The 22,756-nt window shown below is 35.3% G+C and overlaps 1 protein-coding gene across 1 annotated transcript in view; it reads left to right on the top strand.

The window, feature by feature from the left end:
* The window catches only part of ATRNL1 (attractin like 1), a 1,198,805-nt gene that overhangs the window by 433,585 nt on the left and 742,464 nt on the right, over positions 1-22,756 (top strand). Inside the window, 1 exon segment of the mRNA XM_020988143.2 lies at positions 6,764-6,816. Coding sequence (XP_020843802.1) covers positions 6,764-6,816 — 53 coding nt within the window.

Below are 22,756 nucleotides of genomic sequence, written 5' to 3'. Positions count from 1 at the left end.
ATTTTTTTAAACATATGTTTTTAAAACTTTAGGTTTCAAATTTTATCCCTTCCTCCCTCCCCACCCACCCTCATTGAAAAGGCAAGCAACTCAATATAGGTTATACATGTGCAGTTATGCAAAACACTTCTATATTAATCATGTTGTGAAAAACTAACTCTATTTCCCTTAATCTTATCCTGCCCTCCCATTTATTCTATTCTTTCTTTTGACCCTGTCCCTCCTCAGAAGTATTTGCTTCTGATTACCCCCTTTCCCAATCTGCCCTCCTCTCTATCATCCCCCTACTCTCTTGTCCTCTTTTCCCCTCTATTTTCCCATAGGGTAAGACAGATTTCCATCCCCAATTGAATGTGTATGTTATTCCCTCCGCAAGCCAAATCCTATGAGAATAAGATTCACTCATTCCCTCTCACCTTCCATTTCCGCTTCACTGTAAGAGCCTTTTCTTTTCTGTTTTTTTTTTGTGAGATAATTTACCCCATTCTACCTCTTCCTTTCTTCCTCTCCCTGTATAATTCTCTCTCATCCCTTAATTTTATTCTCCAGATGTGACACCTCCATCTTCAACTCACCCTGTGCCCTCAATCTATTTCTATCTATCTATCTATCTATCTATCTATCTATCTATCTATCTATCTATCTATCTGTCTGTCTGTCTGTCTGTCTGTCTGTCTGTCTGTCTATCTATCTATCTATCTATCTATCTATTTATCTATCTGTCCATATATACATACATATAATTTTTTTCCTCCAACTACCCTAATACTGACAAAGGTGTCATGAATTATAAATATCATCTTTCCATGCAGGAATGTAAACAGTTCAACCTTAATAAGTCTCTTATGATTTCTCTTTCCTGTTTACCTCTTCATGTTCTACTTGAGGCTTGTATTTGAAAGTCAAATTTTCTATTCAGCTCTATCAAGAATTCTTGAAAGTCCTCTATTTCACTGAATGACCACTTTTTCCGCTGAAGCATTATACTCAGTTTTGCTGGGTAGGTGATTCTTTTGCCCTCCAGAATATTATATTCCATGCCCTGCAGTCCTTTAATGTAGAAGCTGCTAAATCTTGTGTTATCCTGATTGTGTTTCCACATACTTGAATTGTTTCTTTCTGGCAGCTTGTAATATTTTCTCCTTGACCTGGGAACTCTGGAATTTGGCTACAATATTCCTACGAGTTTTCCTTTGGGGATCTCTTTCAGGAGGAGATCGGTAGATCTTTTCAATTTCTATTTTGCCTTCTGGTTCTAATATATCAGGGCAGTTTTCCTTGATAATTTCTTGAAAGATGATGTCTAGGCTCTTTTTTTGATCATGGCTTTCAGATAGCCCAATGATTTTTAAATTCTCTCTCCTGGATCTATTTTCCAGGTCAGTTGTTTTTCCAATGAGATATTTCACATTCTCTTCTATTTTTTCATTCTTTTGGATTTGTTTTAGTGTCTTGATTTCTCATAAAGTCACTAGCTTCCAATTGCTCTATTCTAATTTTTAAGGAAATATTTTCCTCAGTAATCTTTTGGAGTTCCTTTTCCATTTGGCCAATTTTTCTTTTTAGGGCATTCTTCTTCTCATTGACTTTTTGGACCTCTTTTGCCATTTGGGTTAGACTATTTTTTAAGGTGTTATTTTCTTCAGTAGTTTTTTGGGTCTCCTTTAGCAAGCTGTTGACTTGTTTTTCATGATTTTCTTGCATCACTCTCATTTCTCTTTCCAGTTTTTCCTCTGCTTCTCTTACTTGCTTCTCAAAATCCCTTTTGATCTCTTCCAAGGCCTGGGACTGATTCATATTTTTTTTTGGAGGCTTTGGATGTAGGAGCTTTAACTTTGTTGTCTTCTTCTGGTTGTATAGTTTGATTTTCTTTGTCACCAAAGTAAGATAATATAGTCTGACTTTTTTGTGCTGCTTGCTCATGATCCTGACTAATTATTTGAATTTTAAACTCTCTGTTAAGGTAAGAGTCTACTTCCTATGTGGAGAATGTACTGTCCCAAGCTTCAGGGGTTTGTACCACTATTTTCAGAGATACTTGTAGAGACCTGTAAATTTTCAGTTCTTCCAAGGTGTTATGATAGGGGGCGAGGTGTTTACTCCTTTCCTGGCCTGGGCTGTGGTCTATTAGTGATCACAAGTACTCCTTTCTGTCCTGGAACTGTGAGGAGGGTTTCCTCTCTATAGCCACTACAAACTCTTTGAGGCCAGCTCCTCCTCACCCCAGGACTGTCACCCAGAACTATGACCCAGATCCAAGCACGGACAAAGCAAGAGATTCCTGCCTCAGCACTGGCAAAGAGATCCCTGCAGTCCATCTCTGATTAGCCACTGGATTCCCCCTCAATATGTGGGCCAGAAGCTCAGGAGGCAGCTGCATCCCCCAGGGCCACGCTCTTGGGGAACTGGAGTTGAGACCCCACACTCTTCTCTCAGCACTGCAGAAACAGACTTTTCCCACTGACCTTCTAAGTCTTTGTCATTCGTGGATTGAGGAGTCAGGAGACAGCCACAGATGCCTGAGATTCAGTCCCCTGAGGCTTGCTTCATGTTTGCTGAGGCCTCTTTCACCTGTGCCCCCACACCCAACTGCGCTCCTATTCCAGCCCAGCGAGATATACCTTTCTGATGAATCATTCAGGTTGTCTTGGGCTGGAAATTTGTTTCACTCTGTCTTTGTGTGGGTTCTGCTGCTTTAGAATTTGTTTAGAGCCATTTTTTATAGGTTTTTGGAGGGGTTTGGGGAAGAGCTCAAGCAAATCACTGCTTTCACTCTGCCATCTTGCCTCCACTCCGACTTTTTTTTCTTGAAGCTGACTTTGATTCCCTTGCCCATGCCAACTATCTGATGGGTTTTAGACAATTCCTTTTAATGTCTTCTGAATCCTGAAGTGTTAGCCAGTATCTCCAAAGCCTACTTTAGGGAGTCCTCTGGATAAAACTCATAGGAGCAGTTTGGGATTTGTGGCAACAAGATTCATTGTAGTTCCTATAATGCTCCTTTTTAATATACAGATGAACCCAGGGCAAGAATTTAGGGATAAATGAAACAGTAAGGCTTTGCTTATGACTGCCTTAGTTTGCATTTCTATAATTATGAAAACCTACAAGCCACAAAATCACTGGTTATGCAGCATTTTCTGACCAGCATGAAATGTTTATGTCTCTATGTTTACAAAAGCAACTAATAATTCAACATCACAGACAATATAGGCAAAATCCTCTCCATGTTATGTCGGACAGTTATCCAGCCTTTACCTGGACATATCCAGTGAAGAGGAACTCATTCCTTCACAATGTGGCACATTCCATTTTTAGACAACTGTAACTGTTAGGAAGTACTTGTCTTTATTATTTTAAAATCTTCTCTACTGTAACTCCTCCTGGGCAAAAGTTCCTTTGTATACTTAAGGAGCTGTCTAATTTCATATTTCTTCTTCATAATTCATAATTTTTTGGCTCTGAAATTAAATACTCTGTTTTTAGCAATAAAAATTGTGCTATATCATGATCTAAAGAAATATCCATAAATCAAATCTGATGGTGCTTCAGCTTACATAAGAATAAAAGTGCAGAATGACTAAAAAAAATCCATCAAATAAGTTCTTGGTCAGTCAGTAGACTGATTAGTCTACACTATTTCTCATCACATTATCTTGCTACAATAGCAGGTAGTTTGAACAATATCAACTTCAGGTAACAAAAATGAAAAGCTTTATAATTCAACACATTTGGGGAAATGGATCAGTAGTTGAGCTCTTAATGTCAATATTATCTACTTAAAGTCACTTTCTAAAAATTTCTTGTAATTTTCCAAAGTTCATATTTTGAGGTTGCTCTAGGCCTTTGAATGACATCCATTTGAACAAGAAAGTTACCATCACAATGCAGGGAATATTATATTTACTCTTTTTCTGTTCTTGAAGCACTATGGTTAAGGTGGTGAGATACTAAATTGCAACAATTCAGGTTTATTTTTGTGATGGAAAAGGGACTTGTAACTGTTGATAAATTGATACTACTTGCTTGAACTTAATAAAATTGATAGGGTTTGGAGAAGTAAGAGTGAAGGAAGAAACAAATGCAGTACTCAGAGAGATTCTAAAAGACTGATCCTACTACAACAATATCTGAGGGTTAACTTTTGGGCATTCTTAGTGATTCATTTATTTTTATGCAATAGCTATAGCTAGAAAAAAAACTGATTGTATGCTTCTGATTTCAAAAGGGGAATTTGAGGAATTAGAGAAAATCAAACCTTATAGGCTATATTGTTTCTTTAGGGGATAAAATTAGGAGGATTAAAGTGCTATGTCATGTGTAATTTATTTTCTTCTATAACCATAAAGCTAGTCATTCTTACTGCAATTCATTTTTGCAAAATGCACATTTTGTAGCCAATATGAGACTAAGAAATATAACAAAATAACATGTAATCTAATTAATTAGCCCACTGATATTATATTCTGGTTTAATTACATGTGTTACATGAAAGTAGAAAAACAGAACTGACTTACAAAATTGCATGTATTCTTGACTGTTCACTATAGCATTATGAAGATTAATTTATTCATGCTTAAAAAACAAATGTAATATGTATATTTTGTGTTACATCAATATGTGAATGAATCTGTGATCTCATCTCTATACTTCTCCCAATATCACAGATCATACCCATCCATACTTTCCCATCCTATGGGATTCTTAACTCCATCCTCCAAAAATTATTCATAGAGGATCTACCTAAAGTACTATAGATGTTGCTCTATATTTTGTTCTCTCTCTCCCTCCTCTGTATCTGTTAATATTCCATGTTTGCCAATGAAGCACTCTGTCCATATACTATGCATTGCTTAAGCCACAGGACTAACCCACCTTCTTTACCACCCACACATTTGTTTCAAGGAAGTCATTGCCAGTAATGCACAGTAGTTTCCTCGTACTCATCATGTTGCTCTCCATTGTTATTTGGGTTAACTGAAGTTTTAATACTTTGGGGATTGTGATGTTCTATGATTTAGTACCATATATGACTACTGGACAGATAATGACATTAAAAGGTGAGTCTTTGTTTCAAGGAGCATCTTGACTTAATCTGAAGTACTGCTTAGTTTTTCAAATTTTATTTAGCTTTCTCTATACCTCCTTGGTCAATTTCAGGCCCAGCTCATTGTCTACAATGCCTCTGTGCAAGATATATTTAGATACAGACTATCTATTAATGACACAGTTCGAATAATAATCATTACTTATTTGTTTTTTTTCCTTTATAGATTCTTAGGTTATAAGGTCCCAAATCTCATTGGAAAAGCTGTGTAATGTTTTGGAGCTCAATGCAAACAGCACTATACAATCAGCAAGGCAGGGTGTCTTGAGAAAAGCTCATTTATAGAGATTTTCTCTTGCTTTGTATACTATACAGGAATCCATCATAGCAGTAACAAACCACTTTGACTGGTCTACATCTCCATTTCATGCCTTATTTGATTATTACTTATCAGAAAATCTTGTATGGTCCTCACAAATGTTGAAATCAATTTGATTCAGTTCCTTGTATAATTGAGAAATGAGGCCTTTACCAGAGAAACTTGCTGTAAAATTTCTCCCATTTTTTGGTTTTTCCTTTAATTTTGGCTACATTTGTTTTGTTTGTGCAAAAGCCTTTTAATTTCATGTAATTAAAATTATCAATTTTACTTTCTGTGATACTCTCTGTCTCTTTTGGTCAGCAACTCTTCCTTTATCCATACATCTGGCAGGTAAAATTTTTCGTGCTCCCCTAATTTATTTATGATGTCACCCTTTTATATCCAAATCACGTACCCATTTTGACATTATCTTGGTATACAGTGTAAAATGTATGTCTGTACCTAGTTTCTGCCAGACTTTTCCAGTTTTTTGAGCAATTTTTTTTTTGTCAGATTGTGTGCACAATGCTTGGATCTTGGGATTTATCAAAACCTAGGTCATGATGGTCATGTACTACTATGTATTTTGTACCTAATCTATTTGACTTATCCCTCAATCTGTTTCTTAGCCAGTACCAGATTGTTTTGATGATTACAACTTTTTAACATAATTTGAAATTTACTATGGCTAGGCCTACCTTCCTTCATATTTTTTATTGATTTCCTTGATATTCTTTTGTCTTCCTGATGAATTTTATTACTTTTTCTAGCTCTATAAAATAATTTTTGATGGTTTGATTGGTATGACATTGCATAAGTAAATTAACTTAGGAGGACTTGTCATTTTTTAAAATTATATTAGCTCAGCCTATCCATGAGCACTTAGTAGCTCTTGAATTATTTAGATCTGTCTTACTTGTGTTTTGTAATTATGTTCACACAGTCCATGGGTTTGTCTTGGCAGCTAGACCCCCAAGTATTTCATATTGGCATTAGTTTTTTAATAATTTTTGGGTTACTAGAGCTCTGAGCTAGCAAGAGAAAATATGGAGAAGAGTCAGGAAAAAACCAACCAACCAAACAAGAATTTATTTCTAAGAAGAATTTATGTTTTTAAGAGCCTAACAGCAAAAAGTCCAAGGCCCTTCTACACCAAGCTTAAAGTAAAAGGATTTTCAAATGGAGACAGAAATTTTATACTCTTTATCACTTGAGTATTATGTTCTACCTTTAAAGTATCTTTTTTTTAAAAGACATTCTCACTGTGGCATTCCAATGCTTTTTTTTCACTTGAATAAGATAAAGATTCTTTTAAGTTAGTGCTTAATAATAATTGAGATTTCATATTTTGACAGATGTGATTCTGAAAATCGTTATGTTGGTAATCCACTCAGAGGAACATGTTACTGTAAGTATTTGAACATTTCCTTTTTATTACTTTGTAAGATGTTTTACATTATTTGCTAATCTGAGAAATTGTAGCTTTATTGACTTGTTTTTTTAAATGCTATCATTCCTATGTCAAAACCATTCTCTTTTTCCTTAAACCAGTAGTAGAACTCTTGCTTAAAGATCTAGCCTAAAAAATTATATACTATTTTTTCCCTACTCAGAAAACTATGCAATAGTGGGCCTATTGTACTTAGGATAGGACTCAATAAAGTAATGTAATAAACATAGTTAGATTTTGGTATAATATCTCTCATTGAGGTTAATTCTCGAAAAAAACATTTTTCAAAAGTGACATATTTTGGAGTTAATTGAAAATACCTTGAGAAATCAAGCATTTCAAACATTAGTTTGAGAGTACGAATATAAAGTACAGTTGAAGAGCAAGGTACATGAATGTAATTATATTTTTAGACCTCAGACACATAAGCAGAAAGAATTTACTTCTCTTTCCACCTTATTATGTAAAAACTGTAAATCATCTTTGTCTAAAACAAATTGCAGTATACCCCAGACAACCTTTTGCCTTTAAGTCTCTAATATTATTAGTCTCCCATCGGATTTTTAAAAATATTTTAAATTATTGTATTTTTTTGTCTGATAGATAACATGTTTAACCATTTAATTAAATTATTGCTTGCTATGCCATAATATTTACCCAGAATCCATAACTGTTAGGCTGGATCATAGATAAATTAAATAAACCAAGCTCCTCCTTTTGTATAATAAATTTAATTCCACTGACTTAATTATATTCCATTTAATTCAATGAACATTTATTAAGTACCTACTTTGAACACTATACTGGAAAATTTGCATATTTTCTTTACTCAAGGAAACTATAGTCTAGTACACAAACAACAAAAAGTTAACCAAGTAAGAATGCCAATTAGTCAGTCAACAAGCAGTAATTAAAGGCCTCTTTGTGCCAGGTACTGTGGTAAGTAAAGATACAATAACAAATAAAACAGCCCCTGATCTTGAGGAGCTCAAATTCTACTGAAGAAGACAATATGTGTGTATATATACACATACACACAAGCATATATACATTTATACATATGTATGTATGTACTGGTATAGTGAATAAATATGATAGGAATAGGTGCTGAACCTGTGACTTCATTGATGTAAGGAATTTCCACATGAGTAAAGTCATTGTACCAATACAAAATGGCACCTTATTTGTAAGTTATAGTTTTGAGCGTTGCCTGGAGCATTGAGAGATTAAATCATTTTTCCAGAGTCACATAGCAAGTATGTGACAGAGGCAAGATTTAAAACCAGGTTGGCTTGACTCCAAGGCCAGGGCTTTATCCACAGTACTATACTGTCTCATGCATATGGTGTGTACAGAATGAATAAAAACTATATTGTGTAAATACAAAATAAATGCAAATGGTTTTACGAGGCAAAGGTGAGGAAGGTTTGAATTGTGGTCATGGGAGGGAGGCCAGTGCAAAGAGGAGGAGAAGGGGAATGGAGTGTCGTATGAGAGGAATAGTAAGAAGAACCAGTGTGGATCACCTATAGAGTTTAGGAAGAGGAATAATTGTATCATGAGATTGGAAAGAAAGGGTAAGCTAAGTTTCTAATGGCTTTGAAAGCCAAAGAAAGGAGTTTATACTTTATATCAAAGGTAATAGTGGGCCATTAGAGTTGATTGAGTAAAAGAGTGACACAATCAAATCTGTGGTAAAGAAAATCCCTTTGATAACTGTATAGCCTGTATTCTAGTGGAAAGAAGCCTAAGGCAGGGATACTGATTAGGAACCCCTTGCAGTAATACAGTTGAATGCTGATGAACTGATGTAGTTTTGTAAGTTAAGAGAAGAAGGCTGATAAGAGGTGTTGTGGAGGAAGAAATGACAAAATCTGGCTATTGAATACATGCATGTGGTAGAGAATGATGAGTCAAAGATAACACTTAGATTATATTTCTAGGTGACTGACAGTATGATGGCTCAGCAGAAGGATGAGTTTAGAAGGAAAGGGAATTATTACTGTTTTGAACATTAAGTTTGAGATGCCTCCAGGGCATATAGTTTTAAATGTTCAATAGACATTTGTGGAGTCAGGGAGGAGGCTCAAGCTGGAAATACAGAATTATGAATCATCTGCAAATAGATGATGCTTGAATCCATGAGAGCTAATTATTTCACTTAGAAGGTATTGAAAGAAAATATAAGGAATCCCAGGATAGAGTAAAGGGGGTGGGCACACACAGTTAGGGTATATGAAAGATAGGTTGGATCCAGATTATAGTCATCTTTAAATGCCAGGCTTGAGTGTTTGTCTCAAAACAAAAGAGAAATATAGGAGGGAGAGGAAAGCCAAAAACATAAATTGCTGCAGTGGGAAGGATGAGAGAAAATGAAGGAAAGATTTGATTATGAAAGGAGAAGGGTTATCCTGTTACCCCTACTCACCTCTCTCAGAGAGAACTAATGTTTTTTTGGAGAGGAGGGAGAAATGAAATTCCCCCAAATGATGAATTTCTCTGGAACTTTGAGGATTGAGGCAATTCTTTTTACTTACTTCTCAGACTGGGAAAGGGCAGCTGAGTCGCCAAATGAGGGGAGGCATACAGCTGAGGGGGTAGCATCCCTGACAGAGTGAGGCACAGACACCTCTGAAGAAAAATGAAAACTCAGTAGAGGAACTGAATTTGGTGGGAATAATACTGTCAACACTTCCCCCAGAGCTGGGGAGTAGACAGATAGAAAAGGAAGGGGCATATTGAGGTAGGAATAAAACAAGTCAGCAGTTATTTGGAGATGGTAGATAAGAAGAAAGTCTGGCTCCCCCAAAAGACTTTTATGGAATGGAACACTCCATTTTCTCTCTTCATGCAAACACCCACTGAGTGAACTCTCTTAATTAAGAATATAACACCTTGGTTACCTCCTCCAACAAGGGAAGTCAAGGAGGGAAACCAAGGAGCTCTAGACCTTTCCTCTTGTCACCATTTTAGTTTAGAGTGCTTAGTATGAACAAAAGCCCCTAAATTAAGTTTCTGAGTTGCAGACATATTCTGCCTCTTGAAGGAAAGAAATCTTGGGATGGGGAGGCAGAGAGTATATTACTGAGGTGACAGTTCATAAGGATGAAAGAACAGAGGGCAGAGGGCTCAACACTCTCAAAGGAGAGAAAAAGACAATGGAAGCAGAAAATGCAAATATCAGAGGAAAGAGGAAATGGGGAAAGAATGTGGGGAGAGTTGAGAAGACTGAGGTCCTTTAAGTCTCTACCTCTCTCTCTTAACCATAATCTTCCTCTTCATCAATAATGGACTTCTGGTACTGCTGTCACTCAGAAATGAGATTATTAATTTTGTTCTCAGACTTGCTGAACTCCATGCAAAGGGAAGTGAGCAGAAACTGTATTTCTTATTAACATTATTTTTTAAAATTTCCAGCCCTCAGTTCTATCCCTTCCTCCAGGACCCCTGCCACCTATTGAGAAGGCAAACAATATGATACCCATTTTACATGTGAAGTCATGCAAAATATAGTTCCACATTAGCCATGTTGAAAAAAAGCAAAAAAAAATTAAGTGGAAAAATATGCTTTAATCTGGATTCAGACTTCATTAGTTCTCTCTCTGGAGGTGGATCACATGTTTCTTCATAAATCCTTTGGATTTGTTGTAGATCATTGTACTCATCAGAGTAGCTAAGTCTTTCACAGTTGATCATCATTACCATATTGCTATTACTGCATAAAACATTTTCCTCGTAATGCTCACTTCACTTTGCATCAGTTCATATAAATTTTTCTAGATTTTTCATCTTCCTTTAACAACAACCTTGTATTCTGCCTTTGGGAACTTGGCCTCTGATAGGTGAGCATTTGCTTCCCCAAAAAACCAGGCCTCCCTATCACTTATTGGCCATTTCTAAAGCATACTGCCTCTCCCTTTTCTAACTCTCCTGTATGTGTTGTCATTGAAAGCAGGTACTATATTAGGTGTGTCTGTATCCCCAGTGCTTGGTACTTAGTAAGTGCTCAATAAATGCTATATTATCATCCAGCAAAGGATGGGGAAGAATAGACAGAAAGGTAGGTAAAGAACCAAGAGAGAACAGTATCACAAAAGCTCTCAGTGGAGAAAGTATCCCATAGGAGAAGGTGCTCAACAGTGTCAAAGGCTGTCAACAAGATTCAAAACAAATGGGAATTGAGGTGGGAAATCACATTTTCAATTAAGAGATCAATGGAGGGAGCAGTTTCAGTTGAGTGATGAGGTTAGAAGTGAGATTACAAAAAATTTAGTAGTGAGAGAGAAGAAGTAGGGACAACACTTATAAATAGCTCCTCCTCTTCCCCAAAGGCCCCACCCATCCCCACATTCCTTCCCTGAATTTGGCTGAGAAAAATAAGAGAAGCATAAGATCATAACCTGAAGGAATGATAGGTTCTAGTGAAGTATTTTGGTTTTGCTCTGAGGATTGGGGGAAGAATGGGCATGTTTTCAGGAAGAAGAGAAGGAATCAGCAAATAAGGAGAGTTTGAGTCTTGGAGTAGGGTCATGATTTAGGAGGCAATCTACAGAAGAAGGTGAAGAGGTATCATGTCAGTGTACAATATCTATAGGAAAAGTTGGACCAAGAGGGATAAGAGATGGTGTGTAGCTTACTTCTAGCTTACTTTAGAAAGTATTTATGGAGGACATAGTATCTTACATGGATTTTAAAGAAAGAAAAGCAAGTGAATAGGTAGAGATAATGGGGATATCTGTTCTAGGTATGGGTAATAAAATATGCAAATTCATATATAATAGCGAAGGCAGGGCAAGATTAGGGAATGTTCACTAGTATAATTTAGCTGGATGGTAGGTACGAGGATAACTGTGTGAAACAAAGTTCACAAAGTTTGTTGGGGTCAGATTGTGAAGGGTCTTGAAAACTTACTGAGTTTACATTTTTTTGCTGTAAGCAGTGGGGAACCACTGAAGGAGTCTCTGAGCAGAAGAATGAAGTAACGAGACTAATGAATTAAGAAGATTACTTGGGTAGGTGGCTGAAGATTGGAATGCAGTGGGGGAAATGCCAGAGGCAAGAAGACTGATTAAGCTAGTATACTATTTTAGTTGAGACACTCTGAATTATGTTTTAGAGTACAGAGGTAGATGGGAATGAAGGGGATAGGTGAAGATAAATTGTAGATGTAGGATGTTTTAGTAGAATTGAATGTAGAATTGTAGAGTTAGAATTAACAACTGATTGAATGGGGAGATAGGTTAGGGAATCAGAGTAGTGATATGCCTAAAGAAAGTAATGGCCATGATTTTTTTTTTTGCAGATTCTGAGCCACAGCCAGGCTGTGGAGTATTGCTATAAACCCCATCTGCTTTATTTTAGGGCACTTAAACTGTGTTCCATTTATGTAGCTTTCAGTGGAAAAAATCAGATATTGATTTTTTTCTCTAACTTGATGGTCCATGGAAAAGCCAAAGATTGATTTGAGTTAACGAAAGTTGACTATATTTTTGTAGCGTAGCTTTTGATTTTTATCTTGATATGTCACTTAAGTTATTTTAATTAATTTGCTAATTAATTTAGGATGTTCCTATTTTATCTTTGGTGAGGAGATCTACCCTGATGGGATCACTTTGCATTTTTACAAAATAGAAAGTCATTTATGGCTTACAACCATAGTGGGTTTCCTAGGACACAGAAACAGTAAAGGACTGGTCCATGGTCACATAGCTAACATGACCAAAGGCAGGACTTGAATCCAGGTCTTCCTGACACCAAAGCTAACTCATCCTCTATACCACATTGATCACCTAATCTAGATATAATAATTCAAAGCTAAATATATCTTGTGTAAAAGAACAAAATATTGTGCTGCAGAATTTTGTGTGTCTTTTAGAGAGCTAAGTTCTAAGTACTCAATGCCCTAAAATAACTTTACAATGTTTATGGAACTGTTCTACTTTAGTGATTTTTGCTTATAATCACAGTGGGGATTTCAGGAGGATGAAATGTCCTGGCAAAAGCCTTCTTTTTTCATGGAACCCATATGTGAATGTCCACTGAGTCAGTTTCCTCATCTGTAAAATGACAAGGTCCCATTGGATGTTAATATTCTATTTTTCTAGAAAGCTAATCTATCATACAGACATTATACTGGATTTCCAGAATGCTTAGTGACAGTGTTAAAGATGTTGCTTTGGCCTAGAATTCTGTTAAAAGTCAAACATTAAAGAGAACTTAAAGAAAATACTTTCATTAAACCATTTTTACAGCTATCACCCTCCTCTTTCAATAAAAATGTATAGATTTTTAAGTAAACCTTTCTCATAACACCTTAACCCAAAATTCTTGAGAAGGTAAGGGTAGTACCATTTTGTTTCATGAACAAATTATGCAAGCTACATAGAATGATTGGTGAAAGTAAATTAACTATTTATGTTATGTGGACTTGTAGAAATCACAGACAGTGTTTTGAATAGTGCTAACATCCCAAAGGCATTGATAGAAACAGTGACAAAGAGGATTTTTCTTTAGGGTGAGAAAATTGCTTAAAAAAGGGTTTGTTCATATTTTCAGATGAATTAACCAAAGCTATCTATTATGTGCAAAAATGCTCTAACTCACTGTTGATTGGAGAAATACAAATTAAAACAATTCTGAGATACTACCTTATACCTGTTAGATTGTCTAATAGGACAGAAAGGTGAATGGCAAATGTTGGAGGGTATGTGGGGAAAATGAGGCATCAATGCACTGTTGGTGGAGTTGTGAACTGATTCAACCATTCTGTAAAGCAATTTGGAACTATGCTTATAGGGTTATAAAATCCTGACTTAGCAATACCAGTAATATGTATGTGTCCCAAAAGAGATAAAAAACACAAAGTAAAAGGACCCATATGTATAAAAATATAGCAGCTCTTTTCTGGTCACAAAGAAATTGGAAATTGAGGGGATGCCCATCAGTGGGGGAATGGCTGAACAAATTATGGTATGTGATTGTGATAGAATACTATTGTGCTGTAAGAAATGATGAGCAGAATGCTCTCAGAAAAACCTGGAAAGACTTTCATGAACTGATGCAAAGTGAAATGCACTCTGTACAAAGTAACATCAATATTGTGTGATGATCATCTGTCAATGACATTCTTTTATCAACAATACAAGGATCCCATACAACTCTGAAGGACTTATGATTGAAAAGTGCAATCCACCCCCAGAGAAAAATAGTGATGGTGTGTGAATACAGATTGAAGCATACTTTTTATTTTATTTATTTTTCTTAATTTTTTTTTGTCTGTGTTTTCTTTCACAACATGACTAACATGGAAGTGTTTTGCATGACTACACATCTATAACCTATATCAAATTGCTTGCCTTCTCAATGGGGGGGTGGAGAAGAAGGAAGGGGGAGAATTTGGAACTCAAAGTTTTTAAAAGAAATGTTAAAATTGTTTTTACTTGTAATTGGGGAAAAATAAAATACTAAATAAATTTTAAAAAAGCTAATGTTAAGAAGAAGAATGGTATGAAGTAAAAAAACAAAGGCCTTGTTCAGCTTTTGATTCACTAATTAGTTTTATAGAAAGGCAGCCTAATTATGCTACTTGAGTAGTACTGCTACACACGTTTCAGTTCATCTTTATGGAAAAAGAAGCAAATAAAAAAGCTTCAGGGGATATCAGAGCTTTTTGCCCCCCAAAAAAACCCAACAAGTTCTGAGTTGGCTACTATGGTCAGTAAAAGTTCTAGATAAACTGCTGTGGTCAGTATATATTTGGCCCAATTCACTTCACTTCTTTTCCCTTCAACAAGTATGTATTAAACCTGAACTACATATAAGATACCGTATGAGGTACTAGAAACTCAAAAACAAAAGCAGAAGTAACCCCCCTCCCAGTTTCTGCTCTCAAAGACTTTATGTTCCACTGGGAGATAGAAAACATAAATAGATAAGTAAATAAAAAGTAAGTAAGGTGCGGATGGAATAAGGAACATGAGATGAGACATATAATTCTGAGGCTTCTTTGAAGAATATTTGAGAAGGTAATATGCTCTGGACACTGGAGACAACCTGTGCAGAAGATTGGAAGCAGCAGATGGAATGCTGGATCTCTATAATCTCAGGTGGGGCATTTTGGTGGGAATGTAACTTTCATGAACACAAATAATGCAAAATAAATTTAGAAAGGTAAAAAGGTGGAATGAGATTATAAAGGATTTTAAGTACCAAGTGGAAAAGTTCGTATATTATCCTAGAACCAATGGAGAATCACTGAAGATTTTGAACAAATCAATAACAGAATAAGACTGACATTTTAAGAGTATTATTTTCTAAGGTATATGTAGGATGGATTGAAGCAGAGGAAGACCTGAAGCAGAAAGTTAATCAGAAAGCTATTATAATACTTTATATTTGAAACAAGATGTGATGAGGACTTGAACTAAATTTGTGACTGTGTTAGTGGGCAAAAGGGGATTGATCATTCACAAGAGGTATAGCCAAAATGGAGGAGTAGAGACAGCAACCTAGCCACATTCTCTCAACATTTCCCTTCAAACAACTTTAAAATTCCCTTCAAAGCAAATTCTGGAATGGCACATCCAACAAAATGTTGAGGTGAAACATTTTTCCAGATCAAGACAATTTCATAGGTTTGTGACACTGGGGATGGAGCTGGCCTGGAACACATGCAGCAGCAACACAAGTGGTACCCTTGTAGGTCACTGGAATAGCAGCCACAACAACTTTAATAGATCTCAGCTAAAAATGAGAAGAAAATCATAAAACTGATCAGAAAGAGCTAATATGGGGGCACTGGCTGGCATTGGTTGCAGTACAAGGCACTCCATATATAGTTCTGTATTGCAGTCCCAGGGTGTAGAGGAAGTCTAGTGGTTGCACTTATAGGGAAGAAGGGGCCCTTCCTATGTAAAGACCAGAGCATAGACACAGAGATCAATGAGCAGACCTCTCAGTGAATCACACTACTTTGGAATCACTGAAAAAATCCATGCCCCCAGACCTAGTTCTAAAAATAGCAGTAGGAAAAAGTCTAATGATTGGGATGTGGCCTTTCCACCACTACATGAATAAAACCCAATTTTAACATAAAGTTTAAAGTCAAGAAATAGTCTGGAAAGAGGGATGCATTGGGAGAAGGGATAAAGCAAGAATGGGGGAAATTATCTTACATAAAAGAAGCATGTAAGGCAGAGATTTTGTGGTGGAAGGAGAATTGAGAGGGCAGGCAACACTTAAACCTCACTCTCATCAGAGTTGGTTCAAAAAGGAGAGAATGTGTTCTATATATACACATACACACACACACACACTCAGTTGTGTATAGACATATATCTTATCAAACACAGAAGTAGGAGGGAAAGAGGATAAAAGAAAGGGAGGGGGGGATAATGACAAGGAGGGCAGCTTAAAGGAAGCAGTGGTAGAAATTTTCTAATGAACTTTTGAAGAGGGAAAGGGTAAAAAAAGATAAGGTTAAACAGAAGAAAATAGGATGGAGAGATATGCATAGTAATCAAAACTGTGAATGTGAATAGAATGAACATACTCATGAAATGGAAGCTTATAGAATGGATTAGATACCAGAATCCAACAATATGTTGTTTACAAGAAATATACTTGAAACAGAAAGACAGAGTTTAAAAGAGGGGCTGAGGCAGAGTCTGTTATGCTTCAGTTCAAGTAAAAAAAAAGTCAGGGGCAACAATCATGGTCTTAAAGAAGGCTGAAACAAAAATGGACCTTAACAAAAAAGACAATCAGGGAAACTATATTTTACTAAAAAAGATACCATAGACAATGAAATTATATTAATACTAAACACTTGCAGTAAATGGCGTGACATCCAAATTCTTAAAGGAAAAGTTAAATGAGTTACAGGAGGAAATGGTATAACTATACTAGTGGGGAACTTCAACTTTTCCCCTCTCAAAACTAGATGGCTAAGTATAAAATAAATAGGAAAGAAGTTAAGGAGACTAACAGAATTTTAGAAAAGTTAGATATGATAGACCTCTGGAGAAAAATTGACTGAAATAGGAAGGAGCATACCTTTTTTCTAAGCTCTATGTGGCACACCTTTACAAAAACTAACCATGTATTGGAACATAAAAACCTCACAAATACAGAAAATTAAATAATAACTACTAATCTAAATAAATAATCTGAATAATAACTGGGTCAAAAAACAGGTCATAGAAACAATAAATAATTTATTAAAGGGAATGCTAACAATAAGACAACATACTAAAATTTGTAGGATGTAGCCAAAGTAGTACTTACAGGAAAATTCATATCTCTAAATGCTATTTGGATAATGAAGAGAAAAAGCAGATCAATGAATTGTACATTCAATTTAAAAAACTAGAACAACAAATTAAAAATTTCTAATTAAACAGTAAAATATAAATCCTGAAAATCAGAGAGGATAAAAAGTTTAAAGTAGAAAAGCCATCGAGCTAATAAATGAAACTAGGTGTGCTTTTATGAAAGAAACAATGAAACAGACAAACCATTGGTTAATTTCAGTAAAAAAAAAAGAAAGAAGAAAGTGAAAAAAAATAGGTTCTCAAAAATTAAAAAGGTGAGTGCACCACCAATAAAGATGAAATGAAAGCAATTATTAGGAGCTATTCTGCCAAGTATATGCCAATTACAACAGACAATCTAAGTGAAATAGATGAATGTTTACAAAACTAAAAATTGCCCAGATTAGAGAAGACATAGAATACTTAAATAACTCTATCTTCAAAAAAAAATGAACAAGCCATGAAACAGCTACTTAACCAAAAACCCCAAGACCAAGATTTATAAGTGAATTCTACCAAATATTTAGAAAGACCAGTTAATTGCAATACTATGTAAGCTATCTGAAGACATAGCCTTAGGGAAAACCTATCATTAGGATATGAGAGATCCAGCTATGATCCTACAGAGAAAGCTAAGATGAAGCAATCAGAAATGTAAGAGAACTGATGGTATTATCACAGAAAAAATTAAGAGTCCTATTCAATTTCTTCTATGACACAAGTATAGTTTTGATAGTTAAACTAGAGAGAGCAAAAACACAGAGAGAAAACTGTAGACCAGTTTTCCTAATAAGTATTAATGCAAAAATTCAAATGAATACTAGCAAGAAGATTACAGTAATATATCACAAAAATCATATACTATGACTAGGTGGGATTTTTACCAGGAATGCTGGGCCAGGTCAATATTAGAGTAACTTTGAGGATAACGGATTATTTAAATGACAAAAAAATAGGAATCAGAACTAAACTTTAGGAATATCATTTTGGAGCTATGCAGAGTACGGATTATAGAAGAGAGTGAACAGATGTAAGGAGACCAATTAGGAAGCTATTACAATAGTCCATAAGTAGTTGTGATGGATGAAAGAGATATTGAAAACTGATAAGACTTGGCAACTTAGTCTTATGGGGGGGGGAAGAAAAGGTAATAAGCATTTATATGGTGCCCACTACGTGACAGGCACTATGCTAAGTGCTTTACAAATATTATCTCATTTGAGAAGTTAAGGAAAGTAAAAAGATGAATATAAGGATAGCTGTGACCACCAAAAATAGAGAGTTTAGTAGGGGTGGAGTTAGAGGGAAATGTCACACTTATTTGCTTCCACTTCATCATCTCCAACCCACATCTCAACTTCTTGAAATCTGGCTCCTACCCCACTACTCAAGTGAAACATCTTGTCTCTAATCTTAATAAGACCACATAATTGCTAAGTCCAATACCCTTTCTTTGTCCTTATTCTTTAATTTAAAAAAATATTCTGAACTTAAGAAATAAAACAAACATTTCTACAACATAGCAGAATAGGAAAAAAAAGATGATTCTACATGAAACAGTGAATCTATTATGTACAAATTGTTATTCCCTTTAAATATATAATAAAGTTATCATGTAACTTTCTGTTTTTTCCTTTTCTTCTCCCCCCTACCCTAGAGATGGCTACCATTAGACACACATTTAGATAAATAGATAGATATAGATATAAATAGATGTAGATATATACACACATATGTATGTTTGTGTATGTATGTAAAACCATTCTATACATGCTTGTATTTGTCAGTTCTTTCTCTGGGTGCAGATAGAGTCTTCCTTCATATCTTTTATAGTTAATTTGAGTATTTATAATAGACAAAATGACTTAGTCATTTGAAGTTGTACTTAAAAATATTGTTGTTACTGTATACAACATCACTTGGTTCTGCTCATTTCACTCTTCATTATTGTACGTAAGTGTATCTATGTTTTTCTAAGATCATCAAGTTCATCATTTCTTACAGCATAATAGTATTCTATCACAATCATATACCACAACTTATTCACCGATTCCCTAATTGACAGGCATCCCCATAATTTCCAATTCTTTGCCACTACAAAAAGGGCTGCTATAAATATTTTAGAACATATGGATTCTTTTCCTTTTTCCCTAATCATCTTGGGAAATAGACCTTATAGGGTTATTGCTGGGTCAAAGAATGTAAGCAGTTTAATAACTCTTTGGGCTTTCTTTTGAAACTATTGATGACTACCTACTCCTGTATATTCTCTTTTTCCCCTACTTCTGTGATAATACCATCAGTTCTCTTACATTTCTGATTGCTTCATCTTAGCTTTCTCTGTAGGATCTTAGCTGGGTCTCCCATATCTTAATGATAGGTTTTCCCTAAGGCTATGTCTTGAGCTCTTTACTATTTTTACCCCATACCATCTCTCTTGTAGTTTCAGCCATTCCCATGGATCCAGGGATAAACTCTATGGAAAGGATTTCTACATCTACATCATAACATATTCTATTCACTTTCCTAAGACTCTAGTCTCATATTAGCTAAAATCATTTTACTATCTCCATCTGTATAGAAAAAGCTTTATTACATACTGTCTAGGTGCTAGGCAGTATTCTAGTCACTGGCGTTACAGAAACAAAAGATGTCCTTGTCCTCAAGAATCTTGGATTCTACTGAAAAGCAATTTTACATAGAGAAAAGAAAAATGTATATGAATTGAATTCAAAGATATTGTGGGCAGAGTAATAACAATCAGGGAAATCAAGGTAGGTCCCTTGATGAAGATGGCATTGGTGCTGAAAGCAGAAGGGAAAGAAAATGTTGAAAAGATCAAGTAGATCAGTTTCATTTGATTATAGAGTGTAGCATGGTGAACAGAAAAAATATGAAATCATTCTGGAAAAATAGACATGTCATATTGTGAAGTATTTTAATGCTAAACAAGGAAGTTTGCATTTATACTAAAAGGAGTAAAGAGCCAGTGGGGTTTCTTGAGCAGGTAGTGAAATGGAACTTATGTCTTCAAGAGATGTAGAATAGGGAAGAAGGGGGTACTCACAGTGGATGGTGTTTTTTATCAGTAAAGTAAGAGATCCCTAAAAAGAAGAATAAAGTAGGATGAGTCCCTTGCTTAGACTCCTTAGAGATAAGGAAAGGTATTGAAGGAGGCTTATGAAAAGAAAAAAAAATAGTTTGGAATTACCATTGTGGAAAGCACTATACAGAGGAAATCAGTCAATGAGAATGTGACTAGGAGAAGAGAAGGCTGATGTTGAGAGCGGCAGAAGGTTAGGGTTTGGCAAGGGATGCATGATATATGAGGACGAGGAATTCAAGGAAAATGACAATGTTAAACTGAAATCGTTAAAGATAAGGCCAATACCACATCAAAGCACAAGTGATCTGAACCTATCGCTTTCTGATGTCCATAATGATAGAGCCAGCAGGAAATAGTGAATAGAGAAGCCAAGAAAGCCTGACACATAATGGCTTTGTGACCTCGGGTAAGTCAATTAATGCTACCTAACTGCTAGGTAATTCTTTAAGTTTATAAATAAAAGAGAAGGGGCCGAAGTACACTGACAGAAAGGCTCCTCATCTAGAGTTTCCTAGAGTAATGAAATCACAAGTTTTGTCATGATCCTTTCCGTCATTACAGTGACCTTAAGCTATTTAAATCATGTTCAGTATACTGCACTTAAAGAGGGAGAGAAAGAATATTATATTTTTAGAAAGAGCAATACACAACTATTTAGTTTTTAAAAGTATACTATCACTTGAAAGGTAACTATCAATTATCTGGAAAATTTAGATATATAGATCACAATATCATAGATGTAGAGCTGAAAGGTATTATTTAGTTTATATCATTTAGCCTTTCATTTTATGGATGAGGAAACTGAGAACCCAGAGATATTAAATGATTTGCACAACATCACATGAATAATAAGGAGCCTAGATATAATTTGAACTCATGTCCTGTTATTCCAAGTTCCGTATTCTTTCCGCTGTACTACTTTGCATTGCAATTCTGGCTGTCAAGATTCCAGGTAGCCAGCGTTTTGCTCTACAATTGAGGTGTCTGAATAAGTAAAGAAATACTTAAGAAATCATCTGATAATCTAACTACTTGGTTCATAAATTGCTGTCTCGAAAGAAAAAACAGCTGACATTTGAGTATATGCTCAACATCTGATAAATTTAATTCAGTATTTACTAAATGTCTACTATATTCAAAGCTCTCCACATTTTTACATGTTTTCCAACATCACTAGCAAGCATTTTCATATTTATGGACACTAGAAGGGAGAGCCAAACTGTGCTCATGGTCTTTGTTTTCCATTGAGTATTGAGCACAGTAACCTTATATATAATTGACTCTTACTAAACATTTGGTGAATTGATTTTACTTTGTTGTCACTATCTTGGGGTCAAGGCACTTACCTCATGATATTTTCATCATGTTTCATTCATTACCTGCTTGGTATTAAATACCATGGTGCTATAAAAATGTCTGATTTGGCAGCGCTCCCTTTTTAATGATCTGGCTTCACACACCATTGCACTGATATCAGCACTATTCACTGTAAATCTGGATAAAGAAACTGTGTCTGCATTTGTTTGTTCATTCTTATCCTTTAGTTTTTCTTTAACAAACATATTGAGTAGAGCCTTTTTTATTTATGTATCTATCTACAACTGCCTCTTGAACACCTTATATTAGAGGGTTGTCAGAGTCCAAGTAGTCATATTTTGCCATGTTAAAATTCGATGTCTCTGTTATTTAGTATTAAATAGTCTGTTGCTTATGCTTTCATTTACTCAATATGGAAAGCTTTATGATTTTTTTTTGTTTGCCCATGGCAGGCATAAGGAAAGAAGTACATATTATTTGAAATGATAACTCCAAGCTTTGAGTTTCTGAATAGTGATGGAGAAAATTCTATCTCAAATTCCATATCCATAGAGAAATATCACATGAGAAAATTTCTTTCTGGTTCACTTAGCTTTATGCTAATTTCCACAATCACAGACTAAGCCCCTCATGGTAGCAGTAAAAGAAACTCCTTTTGAATTTAAAAGGGGGAGGGAGAGCTTTTATTGAGAAAGGATGAATAGCATATTTTTTTCATTTTAAGAACTAGACTTGGGACCTAATCACTAATAGTTCCATAGAACTAAGACTTAGAATAGCAATCCATAGATTATTATGCTACTTCACATCTCTAATTCATTTTTTAAAAGTGATTCTACACAACTGAAAAAGAGATCTAATTCCAAGTGTAGCACTTTGGGCTAAATATTAGATGTCATCATTAGAGGCAATGAAATTATTGGAGGCCAGAATTGGAGAGTTACACAGGACCTTAGAGGCCATCAATGTCAATCTCTACCTGAATAAGAATGTCACTTGTCGTAAGTGGGAATTCAACCTTTTCTTGAAGACCTCTAGTAAGAAGTAATTGACTGATTTCTGAGGCAATCGATTCTATTTTTTCATACCTCTAATTGTTTTGTTGTTTTTTCTAACATCAAACCTGAATTTGCCATTTTTCAGTTTCTACCCATTTCTCCTAGTC

The sequence above is a fragment of the Phascolarctos cinereus genome, unplaced genomic scaffold, assembly GCF_003287225.1.
Source record: "Phascolarctos cinereus isolate Bilbo 61053 unplaced genomic scaffold, phaCin_HiC Scaffold_3;HRSCAF=262, whole genome shotgun sequence".
Taxonomy (NCBI): Eukaryota; Metazoa; Chordata; class Mammalia; order Diprotodontia; family Phascolarctidae; genus Phascolarctos; species Phascolarctos cinereus.
The sequence above is the reverse complement of the archived record's forward strand: the minus strand, read 5'-3'. Positions and strand labels throughout refer to the sequence as shown.